The sequence below is a fragment of the Lissotriton vulgaris genome, chromosome 4_1 (genome assembly GCF_964263255.1).
Source record: "Lissotriton vulgaris chromosome 4_1, aLisVul1.2, whole genome shotgun sequence".
Classification (NCBI taxonomy): Eukaryota; Metazoa; Chordata; class Amphibia; order Caudata; family Salamandridae; genus Lissotriton; species Lissotriton vulgaris.
In genome coordinates, this window is record NC_141691.1 from 1,539,809,594 (window position 1) to 1,539,829,576 (window position 19,983).

General features: G+C 42.4%; 1 protein-coding gene across 2 annotated transcripts in view; it reads right to left on the reverse strand.

The window, feature by feature from the left end:
* TOX (thymocyte selection associated high mobility group box) overlaps positions 1 to 18,315 on the reverse strand; it is a 365,646-nt gene extending 347,331 nt beyond the window's left edge. For both annotated transcript variants that reach the window (XM_086965783.1, XM_086965782.1), the window contains exon 1: positions 17,722 to 18,315. In XM_086965783.1, coding sequence (XP_086821909.1) covers positions 17,722 to 17,808 — 87 coding nt within the window. In that variant the 5' untranslated portion in view covers positions 17,809 to 18,315. The remainder of the gene's footprint in view (positions 1 to 17,721) is intronic.
* Positions 18,316 to 19,983: the final 1,668 nt, after the last annotated feature.

Below are 19,983 nucleotides of genomic sequence, written 5' to 3' on the forward strand. Positions count from 1 at the left end.
TTAACCAGGACAAACATAGATTTTGTCAAAGTTCATTAACACTGGGTGTACAGGAGCCACTGCGAGCCACTGGGAGCACACACGTATGTTATTAGCAATGACTGAGCTAATTTTGTCTAACAATTCTTATTCAAGGGAGATTGGTATGAACAGGGTGTGGCCATGGGCACCAGATTTTCACCGGCCTACGCCAACATTTTCATGGGTTGGCTAGAGGAGGTGTTTATCTGGGGCCCAGGGGGGAGTCGATGGAATGAATATATCCTCTATTGGGGGAGATTCATAGATGACTGCATTATGATATGGACAGGAACAGAGGCAGTATTACACGAGTTTTATGATTATCTGAATGGTAATGATATGAATACCAGATTCACCACAATTCACAGTTCAACAAAGATAATATTTTTAGATGTGGAACTGTATGTAAAAGATGATTGTATTCAGAGTCAAATGTACCGTAAACCAACTTCATGCAATACAATCTTGCATGCAAGAAGTGCCCATCCACGTCACCAGGTGAAAGCTATTCCATTTGGTGAAATGATAAGAGCAAGACGAAATTGTAGTGAGGAGCTGCAGTTTAAGGAGTACATAAATGATATGGAAAAAAGATTTCTCCGTAGGGGTTACTGTAAACGGGATATACTAAAGGCAAAGGAAAGGGCATTGAGGACCAAGCACATAACCACCTTGAAACCTGTTAGGAGAAACTTGGAGACTGAGCAACCTATTAGGTTAATTACTGATTACATCCCAGTGGGAAATGTTTTATTGAAAAGCATGAGTAAACATTGGCATATATTACGAATGGACAAAACATTAGAGAGGCATATTGGGGTGCGGCCGCAAATCACGTTCCGTAGGGGGAGAACCCTGGAATCGTTATTAAGTCCAAGTTATCCACAGCAGGCACAACCTGAAACCTGGCTGGATCAACACTCTTAGGGCTTTTTCAAGTGTGGGCACTGTGGGATGTGCAAGTGTGCCAAGGATAAGACGAAAAAATTTCAGATTAACAATGGTGTAATGTATGATATCATGACAAACATAACCTGCAGTCCTAAGTATGTCATTTATGTGATTGAATGAAATGCACTAAAATGTATGTGGGCAGCACAATACGTATGCTGAAGGAGCGTATGACTGAACATTTAAGAGCCATTAAGAATAATGACATAAGGTATCCAATAGTGGAACATGTACATAACTGCGGATTGCAAGATCATAGAAAAGAAACAAGAGCATCACGAGCCCAACCGACCATTGTTGTTTTATGATTGATATTTTCTCTAATTGGGTTGTGATAATTGGTGTGCTCCAAACATTGTTGAAATAGATTTTGTCACTTGTCATACTTCAGACATTAATTTATACAAGAATTATACTGAAACACTTTCCTCGGCCAAAGATTGGGCGAAACATTCTAAACTTGAGGAGAGTTCCAAGCCCCTTTCAGTCTCTGAAACTCACCTCTATGATTCTGTAATATGTTTAGAATTACTCTTTCATCCCAGAGGTCCATCTTGATGGTCGGGATCATATCTATAACTCTACTCATTCCAATACCAGTGATTGCACTTTAATCTTTGTTGAAGTCTGTCTCATTTTGTGTATTATAAGTCAGTGGTCAAGATATACGTGATCATTCTGTCAAAATTAGTGTGTGCTCTTTACTCTAGCTTGCAGCCTTTGTTCTTGTTTCCCATGCAACGCCTGATCTCTTAATCCCATTACACCACTTAATGTAGAGCCAACTTTCTGTCATCCTAGCTCTGAGCCCTATCTGCTTAGTGGAAAGTTTTCCGCACCACTGTCTGAGGTTGTCCATGACCGGCTGAAGAGACCAATATGCAAGCTGACTAGATGTGGGAATGTGTCCCATGGCATCTTAGATGTGCGTCAGATCCATTGCCTTAACTGTAACAAAAATCATTGTTTTTTCATCTAGAGTAAATAGCAGCATTCTAGATATGCAATGCTGGCCCTTACAACTGGCTCAATGAATATCTAGTGCGACACATGAAAGAGCTTGTAGAAATATGCCTCTTTTCAATATATTGAACGGAGATCGCATTTCTTCCATGAAGATGACATTCTTGGGCAAAGGCTCCTATTTGAAACTTGTGCAAATAAAACATTTTATTTAGGGAAACAGTACGGAACTGATCCAAGCGTAACTTGATTTTGTGGATGTCATGAGAATAACAGCTTTGGATTCCATAGTTCATAGCGATAAATAGTGAGCCATTGTGAGACAGGACCTTTAATGCCTTTAAGCCTCTTCAAATTTCTAGTACTCATCTGAGTAGAGATTTAACATAAATATGCAACACTGAAGTGAGCGATCTCCCTTTGTTTATATGAATTGTTACTATTGTGTCCAGCAGATACACAATACAAAAATGGAGGATGCATGTTCCCTTACTGGAGAAAATGCTATTCGTTGTAAAAAGTCTAACAAATGTCTAAGCACCCACTAGAGGGGACAAAAGGAAGTTCCACACATGTATTGTGAGTCCAGTAGAGACTTAACCTCCTAAGCACTGCGCCTATACCAGCCGCCGACGGCACCACTACCTCGGGAGTGCTGCCGTCGGCCGTTGGACGTTCCAACTGCACCTGCGCAATGGAACGTTCAGCACTGGAGCTGGACGTTCCAAAGCAGCTAAGGTGCTAAAAGTAAAAAAAATAAATAAAGAATGAGTGATGAATCAGAACCCTAATACTTTAGATATAATTTTCAAGACAACTTTAATAGTTTGGCGGCCATGATAAGAGCCTTAAGCCGAAGAAGCACTTGTCACTGGTCTAACTGAAAAGAAACATGAGGTATTTCAACTCACATAGTTTAGGTTCTACTAAATGCAACCCCTGCCACAAAATCATTTGGGCTCATCTAATGGAGATGTACTGCACTGATACTAATGGAGCTATGGTAGACTTCTCCTACATCGGAAAATACAGTTCTGTGCACTGCACAGCCCTTCACAGCTATGCAAAGAGGTGCCACTCTTTCCAAATGCCCCACGGGAGTACCTGCCAAAATGATGCAGGTGGATGATACAACAGGATGATTGCCCATTTTAACACCTGTTTGGATGTAAGAAGATACATTTTTGAAACTGCTTTTGCCTGAATGCTACTGAATGGTGGAATACGTGTACTGTTAGTGTAGGCAGGCAGTTTTGTCTGTAATAATGGGCCTCAATTATACTTAGCCATTGTTTTTTCTCTTGGGAATAAATAGAAATCTGCCTGATCTATGAAAAAATACTATATCAGGAGGTATTAACTTTGCCATATTTTCATCATACCACGATGAAGGCCATTTTTTGATGATACCCACTTTATTTCAGCAGAGTTAAAGTTCTGCAACTGCAGATGGCAGCAAACAATTTCGATTCAACTGTTATGCATAGCAAGTAGTGACTTTATGTCTTATTTGCTTTTATCTTCTTTGTGCATTTCTTATGGTAGGAAGGGCTGTTCAATACAAACAAAAGTACCTCATTTAAATCTGAGGGGTGGGGGGGGGGGTCTTTCAACCTCGTGTGTGTCTCCTCTTGCAAGAACCAGCACAGATAGAGGCTATAATATTGTAGCCGTGATACTAAACGCTGTTAGTCAAAAATGGACACTTCTGGGAAGGCCTAGACTTGCCATGAAACTGGGGGCCTATACGGATTTTAGGAATGAACCTTGGTCATATTAACCAACAAATTCCAGTGAGCGTCAGTAGCAGAACATGATCCTCACAAGCCAAGCAATACAGAAAGCCCACTCAAATGCAGATTAAACTAGGACTCTGAAACGGAATTTCAACTATGTGGAAGCAATGTCATGACCCTTTCGCCGGTTTTAGCGATTACATGTCCCATTGATATCTTGGTGATTTCATCATGTATTTCTAAAGGCAATATAGGACTTTTACGCCGTTATGTCTACAGAATGCTTATGCAGCACTATGCACAGTTTAATAACTACCAATTCGTTTTACTTTGCTCTTCTCATTTCCTAAATATTTATTTTTAAATGTATATCTTAGTTACACAAAATATTTACCCATGATGCATTGCTGTAACCCGTGCATTGGAAGATAACAGAGTGATTTTACAGAGCTTTCTGCCGTGCCATGCTATGTACTTTTAGACAATTCTCTACCACCGCAGAGAGAAGAGATAGATAACAAACCACGGACTGAAATACGGAAATAAATCAGAGATGATGTACTAGCTTGCAGTACAAACTACACAAATGTATCCTGTAATGTGCAGTGCAGCATCAGATGGGGAAACAAATCTATCAGCCTGTAGCCTTACTCTGCTGGGACTCGACCAGGAAAACACTACTCTTAGGGCTGCTGTGAGGCTCCTAGCTTTATGAGAAAAGTAATGCTATCAAATATTGCACCCTTGAAGATCTTCAAAATAAAATGAAAGTAACTGAACATGAAAATGTGTTACTGTAAAAGGTTTGAACTATAGTAATCTTTCTTTTGTTATTTAACAACTTGGATTGTGTGCCATTAATCATTTTCTCAAAGTTGCTTAAAAAAGTACTGGTAAAAGGCAGCTAAAAAAGCAATTTTAAGGCATAGCTTCAGAACCTCGAATTTGATTGCTTTCAGGGCTGGGTGTCAATAAAGCGAATCAGGTGTGTCACCAGCAGGGGGCAACAAAGGGTGATACTTTGCAGCTAAACTTGAACTTTTGCTGGACAGGGAGCACAACATGTAAAACATTTATTTTTGTCTCTGGTGCCTTTCTAGCAGCGTTCAGGCTAATGATATTAAACAAATAGAGACGTTGTTAATAATTATTTTTTATATATTTTCAATTCAACCAATACAGTTCTTTTTATCAATAGAAATCCCTGCGCTATGTGTCTCAGCAGTAGCGAAAGATGATGTACCAAAACTGTTCCCCGAGGCCCCAACTGCGATCGAGAGGCACATGTTTTGTATGACTCATGATACACAGCTTTGAACAGGGGAACTATCACTAAATGTTTATTTAAAATATTCTTTAATACTCTGCATCTGATACAAGTCAGGATTTTGTAAGTTCAATCGATATCTGTGTCATACATTTATGGGCCTGGAGAGAGCTGCGCAGGTGACTGAAAAAGTAAACCCCTTAAAATATTTTATTTGCAACATATGCAAGTCAGTGTTCCTGAGTGGAGGATAAAATAATTGTGCAAATCTCTCTAAATCCTATTTGAGGACCAGAATATTTTAGCTGGTATTACTTCTGCTAAATAAAACCAAAAATAAATACACTTAAGGCAGTGATGTGGGGAAAAATTGCACCAAATGAACAATTAGATTACATGGCAATATTGCCTTGAGTATCATTCTCAAGATACTCAAGTCACTAGCTTTTATTTTGTTTTAACAGCAAAATTAATTCCACCCCTTCGCCCAGATATACGCAGTTGCATGATAATTCAGTTTGTTGTCGTTGGGCTTCCAATGTGGAGATAGTAAGATGTCAAAGGACATAAAAGGTGATGTATGCGTAAGTGCATCCTTAATTATCAACGGGCGTGCTCCCAATAATGGCGTTCAGCTATCAGAACATGTGCAGATCAATGTACACTTGGGAAAAGAAGCCTATTCAGAACAATGTGAGAAATGTGCCTATGATCTAACTATTCTTCATATAGTCAGTCACTGGTAACCATGGGAACTGGCCCTCTCGCACAATTCTCACCCTGCAAATGTCACTGCAAGCCTAGCTTCTAGGCTCATCAGCAAACCTATCAGGAAGACACAACTCACTGTATATACAAAGGCTTGGGCTATTAAGCTATATACATTCAACGAGGAGGTCGCTGCATGGTCCACGGCTTGAGCAGTTGGCAATGGTATCTGCACAATGTGCTCAACATATAGTAAATCTGGCCTAAAAAGCTGTTACACTTGGCTGACCCTGACTTTATGCTATCCGAAATAGATAAGGAGAAATTATTTCTTGGCAAAAGAATAGACAGAATCTTGCCTTTATTGTGCTTTGAGTATTTCATTGGAAAAGCAACCATTTGGAGTAATGCTGATACCCTATTATCTAAGCCAGAGAAGCGACCACGAAGTAGAACTGAATACAGCCTGCTTGTTCCTTTAGCTTGAAAAACATTGTTTCACTGAATAATGTATCTGGTAATCAGAGGAGAAAATTACACTAGTGCAACGACCTATTTTAAGTGTGTTTGGAAACTTAATGAAGTGATTCACAATATCACAATTTTGCTGAAATGGTCTTACTTTGCTTTCGATTTTTGCGATGGTCAACATTTATCAGACTGCAAGAATGGAATCCTTTTGTTCAAAGTTTATCTGAAATTCTGAATGTTATATGAAGTTTAAATTGATTCATAACATATTTACACATTTAGCAAGGGAAATTATATACTTTTTTAAAAGCACTGGTTTAAATAGACTTTTTGTAAAATGTAAATAAATAGTTCAGAGCAATATTACATGTACTAGTCCCAAAAGTATTAAAATAGAAAGGTAATTTTCCATCCAAGCATAGGAGGCCTCAGTCACACTCGACTTTGAGGGTAGCTTGACATCGGACTTAATCTGATTCTGCTGAACACACATCCGTTTTTATGTAAGGGTTTGTTACATTTTGTGCTGCAGGGCATAACTATATGTATCGTGTTCCTCATATAATGTTTTTGCTCCAATCAGTTTCACCATAAATACACAAACAGGCAGATATTCAAAGTGGACTTCGCAGGAATATTGGACTAGTCACTGAGGAAATTTTACGTGTTAAAATATAAATTGGTGTGTGCCTTCAATCTCCTTCAAACAAATCTTCCACTAACCACAACACTATCTGGTGTGATTCATTTTTGCAGAGATCGAGAAGTGACTGTATATAATTGTTTGCCACTATTAAACATTGAGTACATTGAGGCATAATCTGTAAACATGTTTTATAATGATTTTTAAGTCTGTGATGTCAGTTTACTTTGCTTATTTAGAAATGTTGCTCCCTTTTAAAGTTGAAGACTGAATACACCCTTCGAAGAGAAGATCCTATATTAGTGTTACTTTATCACTGATGCCAAGCACCATTGCCTGTCTTCAGCCATGTTCAGGACCTTAAAAGTGAAAGACGGAGACTGCTCACTGAAGGACATTAAGGCAAATAATACATGCTTTTGGTAAAAATGAGAGAATTTATCAATATGGCCCCCAGCTGAGATGTTGTACTGGAGTAGACCCTAAAGATAGGAATTGTCCAAGCAGACTGAGTCTTTTTTTAGTCTTAGCTAGGAGAGAGTGTTAATTATTCGGATCATAGGTAGCTTAATTTATGTTATCACCAAGTGCCTGGGGTCGCCAAAATGCCTGCTAAAGTTGGTTGCTATCGAAAAGATTGACACCTAGTCCTGTTCATATGGTCACCTGTACATTCGTCAACTACCTTGTCAAACTTTCCAACTGCCTCATCAGGGAAATCAGACCAAGAGGGTAAATAAATGTCCCTACTGATAAGCATTAGAAATACCATCTGTTAAGGATAATATTTGCCCAAGTTTTGTCTGGGTTTTACCCATAGTGAATATACGCAAGCCCCTGTAGGCTGGTGCCCAAGGTTGAGGTAAAAAAAAGACATCCTACACATTTTATGAAAACAGGACTATAAATGATTATAGGCTGCCCAGTATATTTGCAAAGATAGCAGTACACATGGGTTTCTTAAACCACAACAATGAGAGAACCATCTAATGGCTGATTAGCCACAAAATGGTTTGCCTCTCTGTACCTCGGGTGCACTTAAGCTAAGTGTTCTAGCCCTGTTCACTTTAACCAGAACTATATGTGTTCGTCTAAATGGAAACTCTTAATGCGTATGTAGCTTCCATTATTTACAGGGAAGTGCAGGAAATCTACCCACCAGGGTACAATATACCCTGAAAGCTCTATATGATTTTACAAAATGGCACTATTCTCCTATAGATCAGCAATGAGATTTAAACCTAAGAGTTAATGTATTTCTCATAACTTGTGACAAATGGATGTGTCTCAACTTCGGTACACAGGCAAAATAGTCAAAATTGGTACAACTAATTTTGGAGTTTTCCAAAAACATGCTTCTAAAAATAATTACGTACTGTACATTCCCACAGTTAAAGCATAACATTAAAATTACCTGAGGACAGACTGACTTGATACCCCGTATGAAATTTCCAAAGGAGACCACGTTCTGCAATTGAAGTTTGGGTCACTATGACTCCACTTGCTTTTGTGTAAATAACCTTTCTTTCAAACGTGATCACGTTAAACATACTCGCCATAACTTGTAACACTAGTGAACATTTCCGGGCATGTTTCTTCTATATCCTATGACAGTTCATTGGTGTATGTTCCTAAGAACTTGTGAAAAAAATCTTTATAATTTCAGTCATGCATGTTGCTAAGTAATCCTCATTTGATTATTTAAGCCGAAGTACAACTTTTTAGCTAAAGCTACCTCCATTTGTGAACAGAGATCATGTTCATATACATATGAAAATTCAGAGCCAGCTAGGAAGGGAGGCTACCCTGTCCAAGCACTCAGATGTAATCAATCTTTTGTTTTCTGACGTGGGGCACCATTTTCCAAACATCTCGTTCAGATGCTCATGTTTTGCTGGTGGGAAAACAGACCCAGGATGTCAGATGTAAGGAGGGAAATCGCAATGAAACAGGAAGGTGGCCTTGTTTAGAGACCACTCAGTGATCACTGTTGGGCTACACATTTCAGGATTCCACTCTATTGTGACCAAAACTGGATCATTTTACTTTAAATTCTTTGGAGTTAAACCTCATGCCAGAGGTTACATGACTTATACTTCTGCTCAAGGTATTGTGCATGAAAATCTAGGGAACCTCTATCCTTAAGAGATGGAGGGAGCTGGCAGCTCAACTTCGTATGTGCTCGACAAAGTGCAGAGTTTGCACTCCAAGAAGTCTTAAACCATCACCTGTAATCTATGTGCCAAAAATGCAAGATGGAGGTCTCCACCTACTGCACTGCAGTTAGTAGCACAAAGGATAGGATAACTGGTGCCAACGGACTAGGAAAAAATAAGTTCAATATGAAAAGAACTGTGAGAGGGACTAGGAGTAACTTGTTGAAACAGCAGAGGTTATCATGAATTTTAGGATAGCCTTTCCAGTCCGTGAGTTTTAAAAGTAGCTTAGCACCTACAAATGACCTTCCAAAGGTAACTGCTGCTTCAGAGGGGGGACAGCACATCCTGCTTCACCCACTTTCAGCACATACCCTGTTAGAATCATTGTCTTTGTCTTGAAATATATTTGCTGTGACAAACTTCTAAACTAAACCAAGGCAATGGAACTCATTACGGACAAAACCTGACACTTGCATTCACTATAGAGAAATTTTCTCCAGAAATTGGTTTATGAGAGAACTGAGTGGGGAAAACGTGCTTGATTGAGCTGATGGCCTTATAGACTGGTTTGGCCTCTTGTAAGGCGTCTTCCACTTAGAACTTTTTTTAAAGGCTTTAAGACTGCTTCACCAAGGGCTCTCATTTAGTCAATGTTAGGTCATCAAAGCCAATCATGACCTGCCTTGGTTTGAACCAATTGGGCAAAGTAATATCTTATTTATCCAAGACAACCTTTCCTTGAAGGCAAAAAAATTCACAGCATTTTTACTCAGTCCACTCAGAGGCAGTCAGCCCCATAACCCTGATCCTGCAAAAAATGAACCAAAGTGACCGCTACATATTTTTATAATCCCTTATGATAGAAAACAATTACTGTGGGACTAAAACAATAAACTCCACTCAACAATTAAAAGAATTTTAATCTCGAGTAATTATATTTCTGGTCTAAATGTGTAAAAGTATTAAGCTAGTAAATGTTCATTATTCCTATGTTGTGCACGTCTCGTTACATCTTGTGTGTTCTGGATTGTGCCTTCACCTACGGCCTAATGCCTCTTGCAATGTTCAGGTTTGAGTTTGACTAAGCTGACAAATGTTGTACCAAGTTATACCTCAAAGTGACTTTGGCTAGCCTGTCTGCACTGTGGATGCCGGAACAGGAAACATTAACCAGCTAATTTCGTTTTTAACCCTATCCTGACAGTGATGGCCTCACAGCACCTCACGAAATTAAACACATGTGCTGAATTTACGCTAGATGAGACTAATTGTTTATGCCTAAACTTGTCATTTAAACTCTTCCAAAAGACTTAAAACATGAAGGCCTTTTTGCATCAGGATGGTAAAATTAGGTATGAAAAAAACGAAACATAGTGGCAATATTCTATAATTTTAGCAGAGGAGTGGCACAAAATACAATTGAGAGAGTCGTATTACCTTCTAACCTGAGTAAGGCTTAAGCAAATGTTACACACTACCATCTAATTCGGGGTACACTTTGAGGCATAAGGGACTTAAAAAAGATTAAATGTGTTCGTCAGATGCAAGGGAGTGATATTTTAATTGTATGGACCCCAAAAATGAACTAGAACATGCCTTTTTTACAAATACAACTCCCACAAACAAGACTAACTGGTTATCTAAAATACAGATATCTTGAAACGTGTGGCAACTATTTATTAGTACCCTTAGCCTTTAAATGTCAGAAGACATGGGAGTCTTTTAAGGCAATTATATCCATCCTTATATGTCATGCTCGTCAATAAATGCTTATTTTAGCAGATACAGATTGATAGACTCTTAGGAAGATGGCAAAGTAAATGTTCACGGTAACCATATTTGTCCTTATTTCTTAACTGCAGCTGAAAATAGATTGGAATCCACAACAAACAAACTTGCAGTAAGAGGAAGATCACTTTTTGAAAGGATCCTGAGATCTAACACACACTAGCACTCAGGAAAGATATTTCATGTAAGCATAGCTAAGGGAGCTCCGAGACCACCAATGTCAATCTGTAGGGTAATTACTGTATGAAGTCTCCTAGAAGCTGACCACATGTTGGAAGTGATCCCTTTTGACAGTAGGGAAAATAGCCTGGTTCTTACACAAAGACTGATGCGCATCACCTCGAATGATGTAATCAGTCAGGCTTAACAACCACTCTATCACATAGGTTTTCACTGTGGAATAGCGCTCAATAACTGACAGCCTCAGATGGTCTATTCTTTTTTTTCTGTCTTTCTTTCTTATTTTAAATTTGTTTTAAATTGTCACTGTAAAAAACGGTATCAATGAGCTAACCACTCCAGGACAAAGGTCATGCAAATAAAGGGGAGAGGACCCCCAATGGCATTTGCGTTATGATCTCATATAAAACCAGCAGTGTCTATTAAACAACACTCCAGTAGCTCCCCTCGAATAAACCATTGATGTGGAAAAACATCGTCTGGGCCTCTGTTGGCAGAAATAAGCCTCTCCATTGTCGCGAACTTTGTGAGATCATTGGTCCGTTATCGACTTCGAGATGGCATCTACTCTTCCATTTCCGCTGAATTACTTTTTTCACTGGCCAATTGCTTTCCATATCCCTAAACTCTTATTACAGTTCAATGCTCTATACTTAGAAACATAATTTCTTCCATTACGTCTTTTCTCTATCTGAGGCTTGAGACCATGCTTGATGCATTTTTCAAAATTATTGTTTTTATTTATTCATTTGCTGATGCACAAAGACAAAGTATGCTTAGACACCATCTCATACTCTCTAAATAAATTTCATATATGTGCACTGTATTCTACCAGGCGTCAAAATTGGAAAAACATCCAATTGATGGTTCGCTACCACATTCATGATGAAGTCAATGAGGTCTAAATCGCTGTAACATATCTGAGTTTAGCAAAAAAATATGTCACCAAAATTGACATTGACTAAGTGAAAGTGACCACAGGAAATAGCAATAGGAGTATTGTTCGCCAGTAACAGGAAAACACAAATAATCCACCATTACGTAAATATGTTCGTGGTGTACTGAAAATGTGCGTGTTTGTGTCACGCTAAACCAAGATTACAATATGTAAAAATCAAGCTTATTTGCATTGTATGCAAAAACAAAACAGTACAGTCACTTCAGAATTTGTATAATGCCTATTTCGGGCCGAACAAACACAGAGAAAGGTTTGCGAAAAGGAAACACCCTCAAAAAAATCATCTGTGCTATTGGCCACCTAGAAGTGGCAAAGTGGAGCTCACATCAGCGTCTTCTGTCTAAACCACTTTTCTGAAAACCACTAACAAATTGTCAGTGGCATTGTGAGACGTCATTAATCTCCCAGAGAGAGATTAGGAACAGAACGGGAGGGGATGAAGAAAGGGAACAAATTCACAACAACTCCCTTCACTCAAAAACCCTCGAAGCCTTTTCTTCCACAGCGCACGGACGGGACTTCTTCATAAGCAGAGAATACCTGCTACATACAATGTTGACATCTTGTAAAAGAGTTTCGAAGGTGTTGTTCAGTTATGAACAAGTGTTTCTTCTTTTAAAACAAAAGGTATGCAATTATATTGTTCATAAAGGGGTGTGCGGAGTTGTGGCCCCCCTCACCGCGGCCACGCGCCATGCAGGTATCCGTATGAATAACGTTGGATTTCCCGCGCCCTGGACTTCCAGGGATATCTCTGCTGGACGCTTTGCAGCGCTCAGCGAGGCTCGCCGTGGGGAGCAGTGCAGGCCATTATTTTCCCTCCCACCGCTGGCAGGGGTCAGCCTCCCTGTCAACACAGGCCCTGACCTCTGCTAACGGTGTCAAAATATGATTATAGTAGCGGGCTCTAGGTGAACAGACAGCCGCGTCCAACAATACGGGTAAACAAGGCCCGGATGCGCGCCTCAGAGAGGAGCCCTCGCCGGGAGCTGGTTTTAAACCGCGTTTGGGAATACTCGGGGAAGATTTGTGAGGTAAAGTAGCGGCGCATTCACAAATCATGAGAGCGGCAGCCCTGTTTGAGGAGCTGGCAGGCGCGCAGGCACGGAGCTTAAAATACTACAACAATGGAAGCATATTTTTACAAAAGAGCTCATCTGTTGAGCTTAAGCTGTCACTACACTATTTTGGATTGAACATTAGCTTCAATTAAAGGGGAATGAATGCGCTGCCAGCCGGAGCTGCGTGGCACGGCTGACGGGCGGCGGAGGGCTCATTAGCCGCATGCCTCATAGTTCTCTTTTAGGTGACATGTCTAAATCTATCTGCCCGGGCCAGCGTGCCCCCTCGGCTGCCCAGCGATGCGGCCGGTGTGCCATCGCAGCCCAAGCACTCCTGGCGGGTCGCCTAGCCGGCCTGTCTCGGCTCTCGCTGTGCGCAGCCTCGTATGGCTCAGACAAGCGCTGCGAGGCAAGTGTTTACACAAGCGGAGCACGGCCCCTTTCCTTGACAACTCTTCTTGCGATGGGGTGGGGGTGTACACAGGGGGACAGTCAGTGTCCTAGGTTGCGACAATGGGATCAACCTGCTGCCGGCTGGATATGACGAGACACCCAAAACTGTGGGCCCCGCACATCCCCGGGCCCTTCACGCTCCTGGGCTCCCGGTGCCACTGCACACCAGCCGCACCCTGACTGCCAAGCCCCTCATTGTATGTTAATTTCGTGAAAGCAGCACTTGAGTACAACCCTGCTACCGTGTATAAGGTGTTAGGAACCGCGAAGAGGCAACTTCCTGGATACCTCCTACCCACAGCAGCGTAAAGAAAATCAAAATATAGAAACGTATTAAAACACATTTAGGAAGTGTCACGGACTGTTTTCCCAGCGCGGGCACGTGCTACAAGGAATGCACGTCTTCCTCTGTGGATGTGCGCTCCATACAGCTCACTTTAAAACCCGCCACCCTTGCCTACCGGCGCGGCGGCGCTAGGCCTCGGGGTAAACAATTGCCCAGAGCGCAGGAAGCCCGCTTGGGAACAAGGGGCACTTGATACTTTCTGAAACCGCGCAGCATTTAGAACAGAACAAGCATTTTACAGTTCTCGACATACAAATGAGGGCTGGGGTGCTGCCAGCGGAATGCTGAGGGAAAACATGCGTCTGAGAGGGTGCCAGCCCGGCCCAGTGCCCGCCGTGGCGAATCTCTGATCGGTGGCAAATCTGCACGATGGATGAGCGCGCGCGCGCCCGGGGAGGATGCACGAGCTCTGCAACAGGCCCTGTCCGGCGACAGCCTCACGACTGGACATCCATCGCGATTACACTGCTCGGTCCTAGACAGGGGCAGGCTGGGATGACTCGTAGCAGGTCTTAAAACGATCAAGATTCTGCACATAAACAGCGAACTGAAATGAGGGGGTAGCATGCCTCCGCACACAAGCGTAATCTGCATGTAAACAAACACTATTAATGAATTAATGAAAATACCCTTGGGGGATCGTGTTCTTCTTAAAATGTGTGTTTATCATGCTTGTTTAGTACGGTGTGTTGCTGTTTTAGAGTCCATCTAATTAAATATGCAGATGCACGGTTATTTGCTGCAAAATCAATCCAGTTACTCAACGAACAACTGTTTGATATAAAAGTCGCAGAAAAACGTGCTTAGTAGAATCGAGTATGGGCTATACCTGACAACTGAACTACATTTGACATCTGAAAAATAGGCCGGAACTGCAAATGTTTTCAACTTAAAAGGTCTTTTTTCAGCTGGAAATTGCTGGTCATAGGTAGAAACGTTGTTACCGTTCAACCCCCACAGGGCACTTCAGTTGTTTTGACATTCGTGTCACTGTTCTGCAGTTTTCCACTGAAACACACCAGAGGCATTATTTCACCAATGAATACATTGGGGTTTTGGTGCTTTTCCCTGTGACACTAGCCACAAGCTTGTTGTTTGGCTGCGCTCACCTGCCATGCACTTTATGCTTTAGGACACTGTGCTCCACCCAGAGCTTACTGACACTTGTGCGAGCCCGGCAAGCACTGGACTTTGAAAATAAGATTGGGTACTAAGGTCGGAAAGAGAAGTATACAGACGCATGCCAGCCAGTCCGGTAGGTCTCGCTGACTGATCGCGGCAGCAGCATCTCGGCCTAGGAGCACTTATCCATTCCGTTTCTGCTGCTCATAATTAGGCCTCAGCTTCATAAGCACAACACCAATTACCAATATCATTAATCTTAACCGAAACTGATTGGGAGAGACAATACCTTGTGTAGGCCAATGACATCCTTACAACTTCTCTCATGTGTGCATGAAATACGACATTAGACTGCTTCCTGGGACAAAGTGGGGCTATATATATATATATATATATATATATATATATATATATATATATATATATATATATATATATATATATATATATATATATATATATATATATATATATATATATATATATATATATATATATATATATATATATATATATATATATATATGTATATTTATATATGTATATACGTATATATACACACACACATATATATGTGTGTATATATATATATATATGCTGCAGCTGCAAACATTTAGTAAATATATTCTGATCCAGGTGCGATTTAAACAATATATACAAAATATATGTGTGCAGTATATCAGTTACAAAGAAGACAATCAATGGTATAACAATATCAATAATTGGGTAGTTGGCAAGTTTGAGGTAACAAATCTATCTGGTCCAATTTTGTTACAGTATGAAGAAAACCATATATTATTTACGATTCGATACGTGATACAATATTACACTGTTCACTTTTGAGGCATAACACGGACAGCGTTTTAATAAAAAATTGATGTCTCGTGATTTACACATTATCTAAGCACCGCTTTGATTGTATCAGCTGTGAGGGGAGTAGTTAACCATCTTTTTAGTGCCTGCGCTGGGAATGTGCATTTGTGCTTTCCAGAGCTGTTCAAGGAAGGGTTTGAAAAAAGATCACACACTGTTAAAGCCGTGTTTTACAGGACGCGAGAGACCTCAACAGTCAAGATCTTGACACCATGCTATTTTAGAGACATTACACACTTGGGACAAGTAACACAGGTTGCATATCCAGTCTGTAGCACACAGTGTGTTGAACTCTCCCGCAGTTTACAAAAAATATTTAACACATCTTCATACTTCGGAATACATTTGAAACTGCTTGGCAGGCTCTCTTTGTGTCGAGTCGCCTGCAATTGTTATTTTAAAGGTCGCTCCTGATTATACATTTTTATATTGCGCTTGTTACAACTGTGTAAAACCTAATTCCGCACACAGGAAAGAGTGAGTGGAGAATAAACTACCCAACGCTTCTCACAAAAGAGTAACAGAGAAAATGCGTTTCCAGGTTGAAAAACAAAACATTTGGATGTGTGGCACGGTCGCCGGCTCTAGGATTTCCGGGCAACTGGAAGCCAATTGTGTGGCCCCGGCTCCTAGACGCCGCGCAGTAACAATGACAGCACTGGCTTCATTGCATATGCAATGTGCACGCGGGAGTTTCCTGTCACGGCTTACCGTGCAGAGCTCATTGAGTATTAATTAAGAGCAGGGGGTGGTGCGCGCTGGTCCGACGCTCAGCACCAACACAAAGCATGCGTGGGCCACGCCGGCCGCCTTGAGGCAGCATGTGGGGATGAGAGGACCGCGCTTTAGGCCCATCATCATCTCCAGGCACCGCACGAATTGTGCTTCCAATCACAACACCGCAATTAGGCATACGCGCCTCTCCTTTTATTTAAAGGATTCCCAGCTCGAGGCGCACATGCACGCCAGTGTTGTCAGTGCCGCCCGGGGTACATGCGCTCTAACACTGGAATCTCAAGGCGAGAGCGGCATGTCCTGTGCCCTGCCCCAGCACAGTGTGTGTGTGTTAGTGAGAGGGTGTCCCTATGGGTGTGTGAGTGTGTGTATGTATGTGTGCGTATGTATGTGAGTGTGTGTGTATGAGTGTATGTATGGGTGTGTGAGTGTGTGTATGTATGGGTGTGTGAGTATGGGCGTGTGAGAGCGCGAGAGAGTATGTGTCTGTGTGCGTACCGAGAAGCGCACACTGCGCCGGTGCAGCAGGTGCAGTGACAGTGGGACACAGCGCACGAGGCTCCCACCACTCCAGTAATAACTGCTTTTACCAGGAAAGATGTGAATAGCCTCAGGTCCCATTTTGCATTTGCTACGCCCCTACGTACACTATATTCCAGGGAGAGGTAGTTTTAGACCGCACGAGTCCGTAGGCATAACAAGAAAAAAACACATGGACTCGGGCTGCTTTTCAGCCAAAGCGCGTGTCAATGTGTTGGCTGGGTCCACTGGAGTAGTAACGCAGCACACATACTATATGCTAACATAGTGCTAGGGCACTCCAGCACAGGGGACCACATCCAGGGCGCGTGCCACCATACACAGATTTGCAGTGTGCCTAAGGTTAGTGTCCCAGAGTGTGAGGGAACAGCCCGCTGAGAGCCCCATGGGCGTGACACCAGGACATCACACCCGCTCCATCCAGCCGGAATCCTCCACCTCCCGGCCGGTCCGACCCGGAGGGCCACGGGAGCGCCCGTGGTGCGTGCACCGGCTGCAGCAAGTGTGTGTGTAGGGTCCAGCCCCTGCTGACACAGCCGCACACATTCAACTGCCTGCAAACGTGCTGCTCTATTCAAACCTTGCCTGGAGGGGTTACTCATTGACAGAACTGGCATTTACAGCACCCCGCCTCGTAGAAGTGGGTCCTCTCTGCGGGGAAGGGCCGGGGCCACCGTGGAATCACCCCCCGCCCATCAGACACACTCTCCCCCATCCATCCACCCCGGCGCACAAAGGGTCGTCACCTTGTAGTAGTAGGGGTCCAGGCACGGAGTCTGCCCTGCGGGACCGGAGGGATCGGGAGCTGCTGGTGGGTAGAATCTCACGTCCATGTCACTGCCCACATCCAGCACAGAACTCCGCTGCTCTGCCTTTATTTCTTGACTTGCGACGTCTGTTCAGAAACACACACAATATCCGAAAGATGCGTCCCGAGTTCACTCGCGCGGAAGCCTCGCCTTTCCCACTTCAATCCAACACGGGCTCGCAAAACTCATTACAGGGGTTTTCTCAGCGAGAAACAAGTGGAACCGGGCAGCTCCGATCTAGCGGGGAAGTCCGGAGAGGAAAGGGACCTGCTCCTCGGGCAGCAGCAGGTAACTTGTGCAATGCTGCTCCTCACAGGCAGGCAGCAGTTTGTGGGTTTATCCACAAGTGCGGGCTGCGCGCTTCGTGTCCCCCTGAGCAGGCTGCAGCGGATCCTCGCGGCCCTTCTCCTCCTCTGCGATCCTGTCCTGGCGATCGGTCCCCGGGCGCTGGCTGCAGGCTCGGCGCGTGCGATCCGCTCTCGGAGCGCAGTTCACACAAAGGCATCGAGCAGCGCTGCCAACTCTCGCAGTGAGGAGGAGCCGCCACCGCGGGAAAGACGCCCGAAACAAGCCCAGCCCACCAACGGTTGTGAGTGGGTTAAACAAGCCAATGTTATTGAAAAGACCTGGGAATGCAATTACAATCCACTTCCCTATCACATGTGCACTTTAAATGCAATTGTGTTTAACTTGCCACACTTATGAAGCGTGGTGCATTGCAAAACAATTTGGAGTGTGGTTTAGTAAACCATATTTAATCCTTGCCATAACATACACAGATTTATTGCAAATACCCAGTCATAGTTGAAAGGCCCAATATTTCTACAACGGAGGTGTAAAATTGTACTTAATATGCTAACAGGAATATTAGACTGTCTAAATAGTGAATGATAATATCGTTGAATCTTCATTGAACCTCTTTCAGGATTCTGTTTTTTTGATGTTGATTGGTACACTTAGTTCTGTAATATAAAGATATTGGCACACATGTTCCATAGGAGAATCTACTACCTTCTGAAACGTACTGGTACTGTACAATTGTACCCTTTAGTTTTAAGTTGTTTGTACACTACTTATACCTTAAACTAATTTGTTATGCAAATGGCAATGTAAACAATTGTAGTAGATGAAGGTATCCATTTCCAAACACAACAAGATGATGGATGGAGACAGGGCACAAGTTCTAAAAAAAGAAGTGGAGGAACTAACCTAGTTAGGCAGTATGCAAGTGACATCACAGCATGTGACATCACTGCATGCAACATCAGAGTTCGCGACTTCACAGTGCACAATATCACAGCGCATGACATCACATATGGCATAACAGGAATTGACATCATAGAAAGTGGCATCGCAAGCCACGACTTTACAGAAAGTGGCATCACAAGAAGTGACATCAGATCTAAAGTCCTCACTTATACGTCTAGCAGGTCTATCATGTGTACGTTTGAGCGGATTGCGAGGATAATAGCACAGTGAGCTATGGAAGATGATATGTGACTTTTACACCTTGCAATCCCCCAGTTTTATGTAACACATCCTGCACATTCATTTACAAACTTATATAATATGTAATATGCAAGCGTTGATGTAAAGGACTCTGACACTCTGCATTGGGTTGAGTAGGGATATACAAGAAAAAATAGTGGTACTTAAAATATTTCAAGGGAAAGCAAGCTTTATATAAATGCAATTTGCTTCGTATAAATACTGGGAAAGACCAACTCATTTGACATTCTTAAAGTGCATGCATATCTCCTAAACAGGGACTGAAGAAAGTGAAAAGCTGCCTCTCTTAAGTATGTGTGAAGTGCTAACAAGGTGTGAGCTTTTGTTTCCCTCTTTTTCATTTGCATCAGCTGTGCGGCTCCTGACTGCTCCAGGCCAAGATACTTGAACAAAAGGAGGCCTGATTACCCCTCAGATTCGACCTTTGTTCTGGGCCCAGCAGGAGTCTTAAATAAGAAATCCTCAGTCGATCCCTTCTGCACGCTGTTGCTTGTTGCAGATGGAAAGCAGACAATGTGCAGGCGCTGCTGAAAGTGTCCCAGTGTTTGGAAATTAACCCAGGACGAGTTCAGCACATTACTCAGTGGGGCCCAAATTATTGGCCAAGTGGCCGGCAGTCCCCCTGTGAAAATAGTGGTTGGATGCCGTCCACCCACGTGTACCCCCGACTCGTGCCCTGGATGGAGTGCT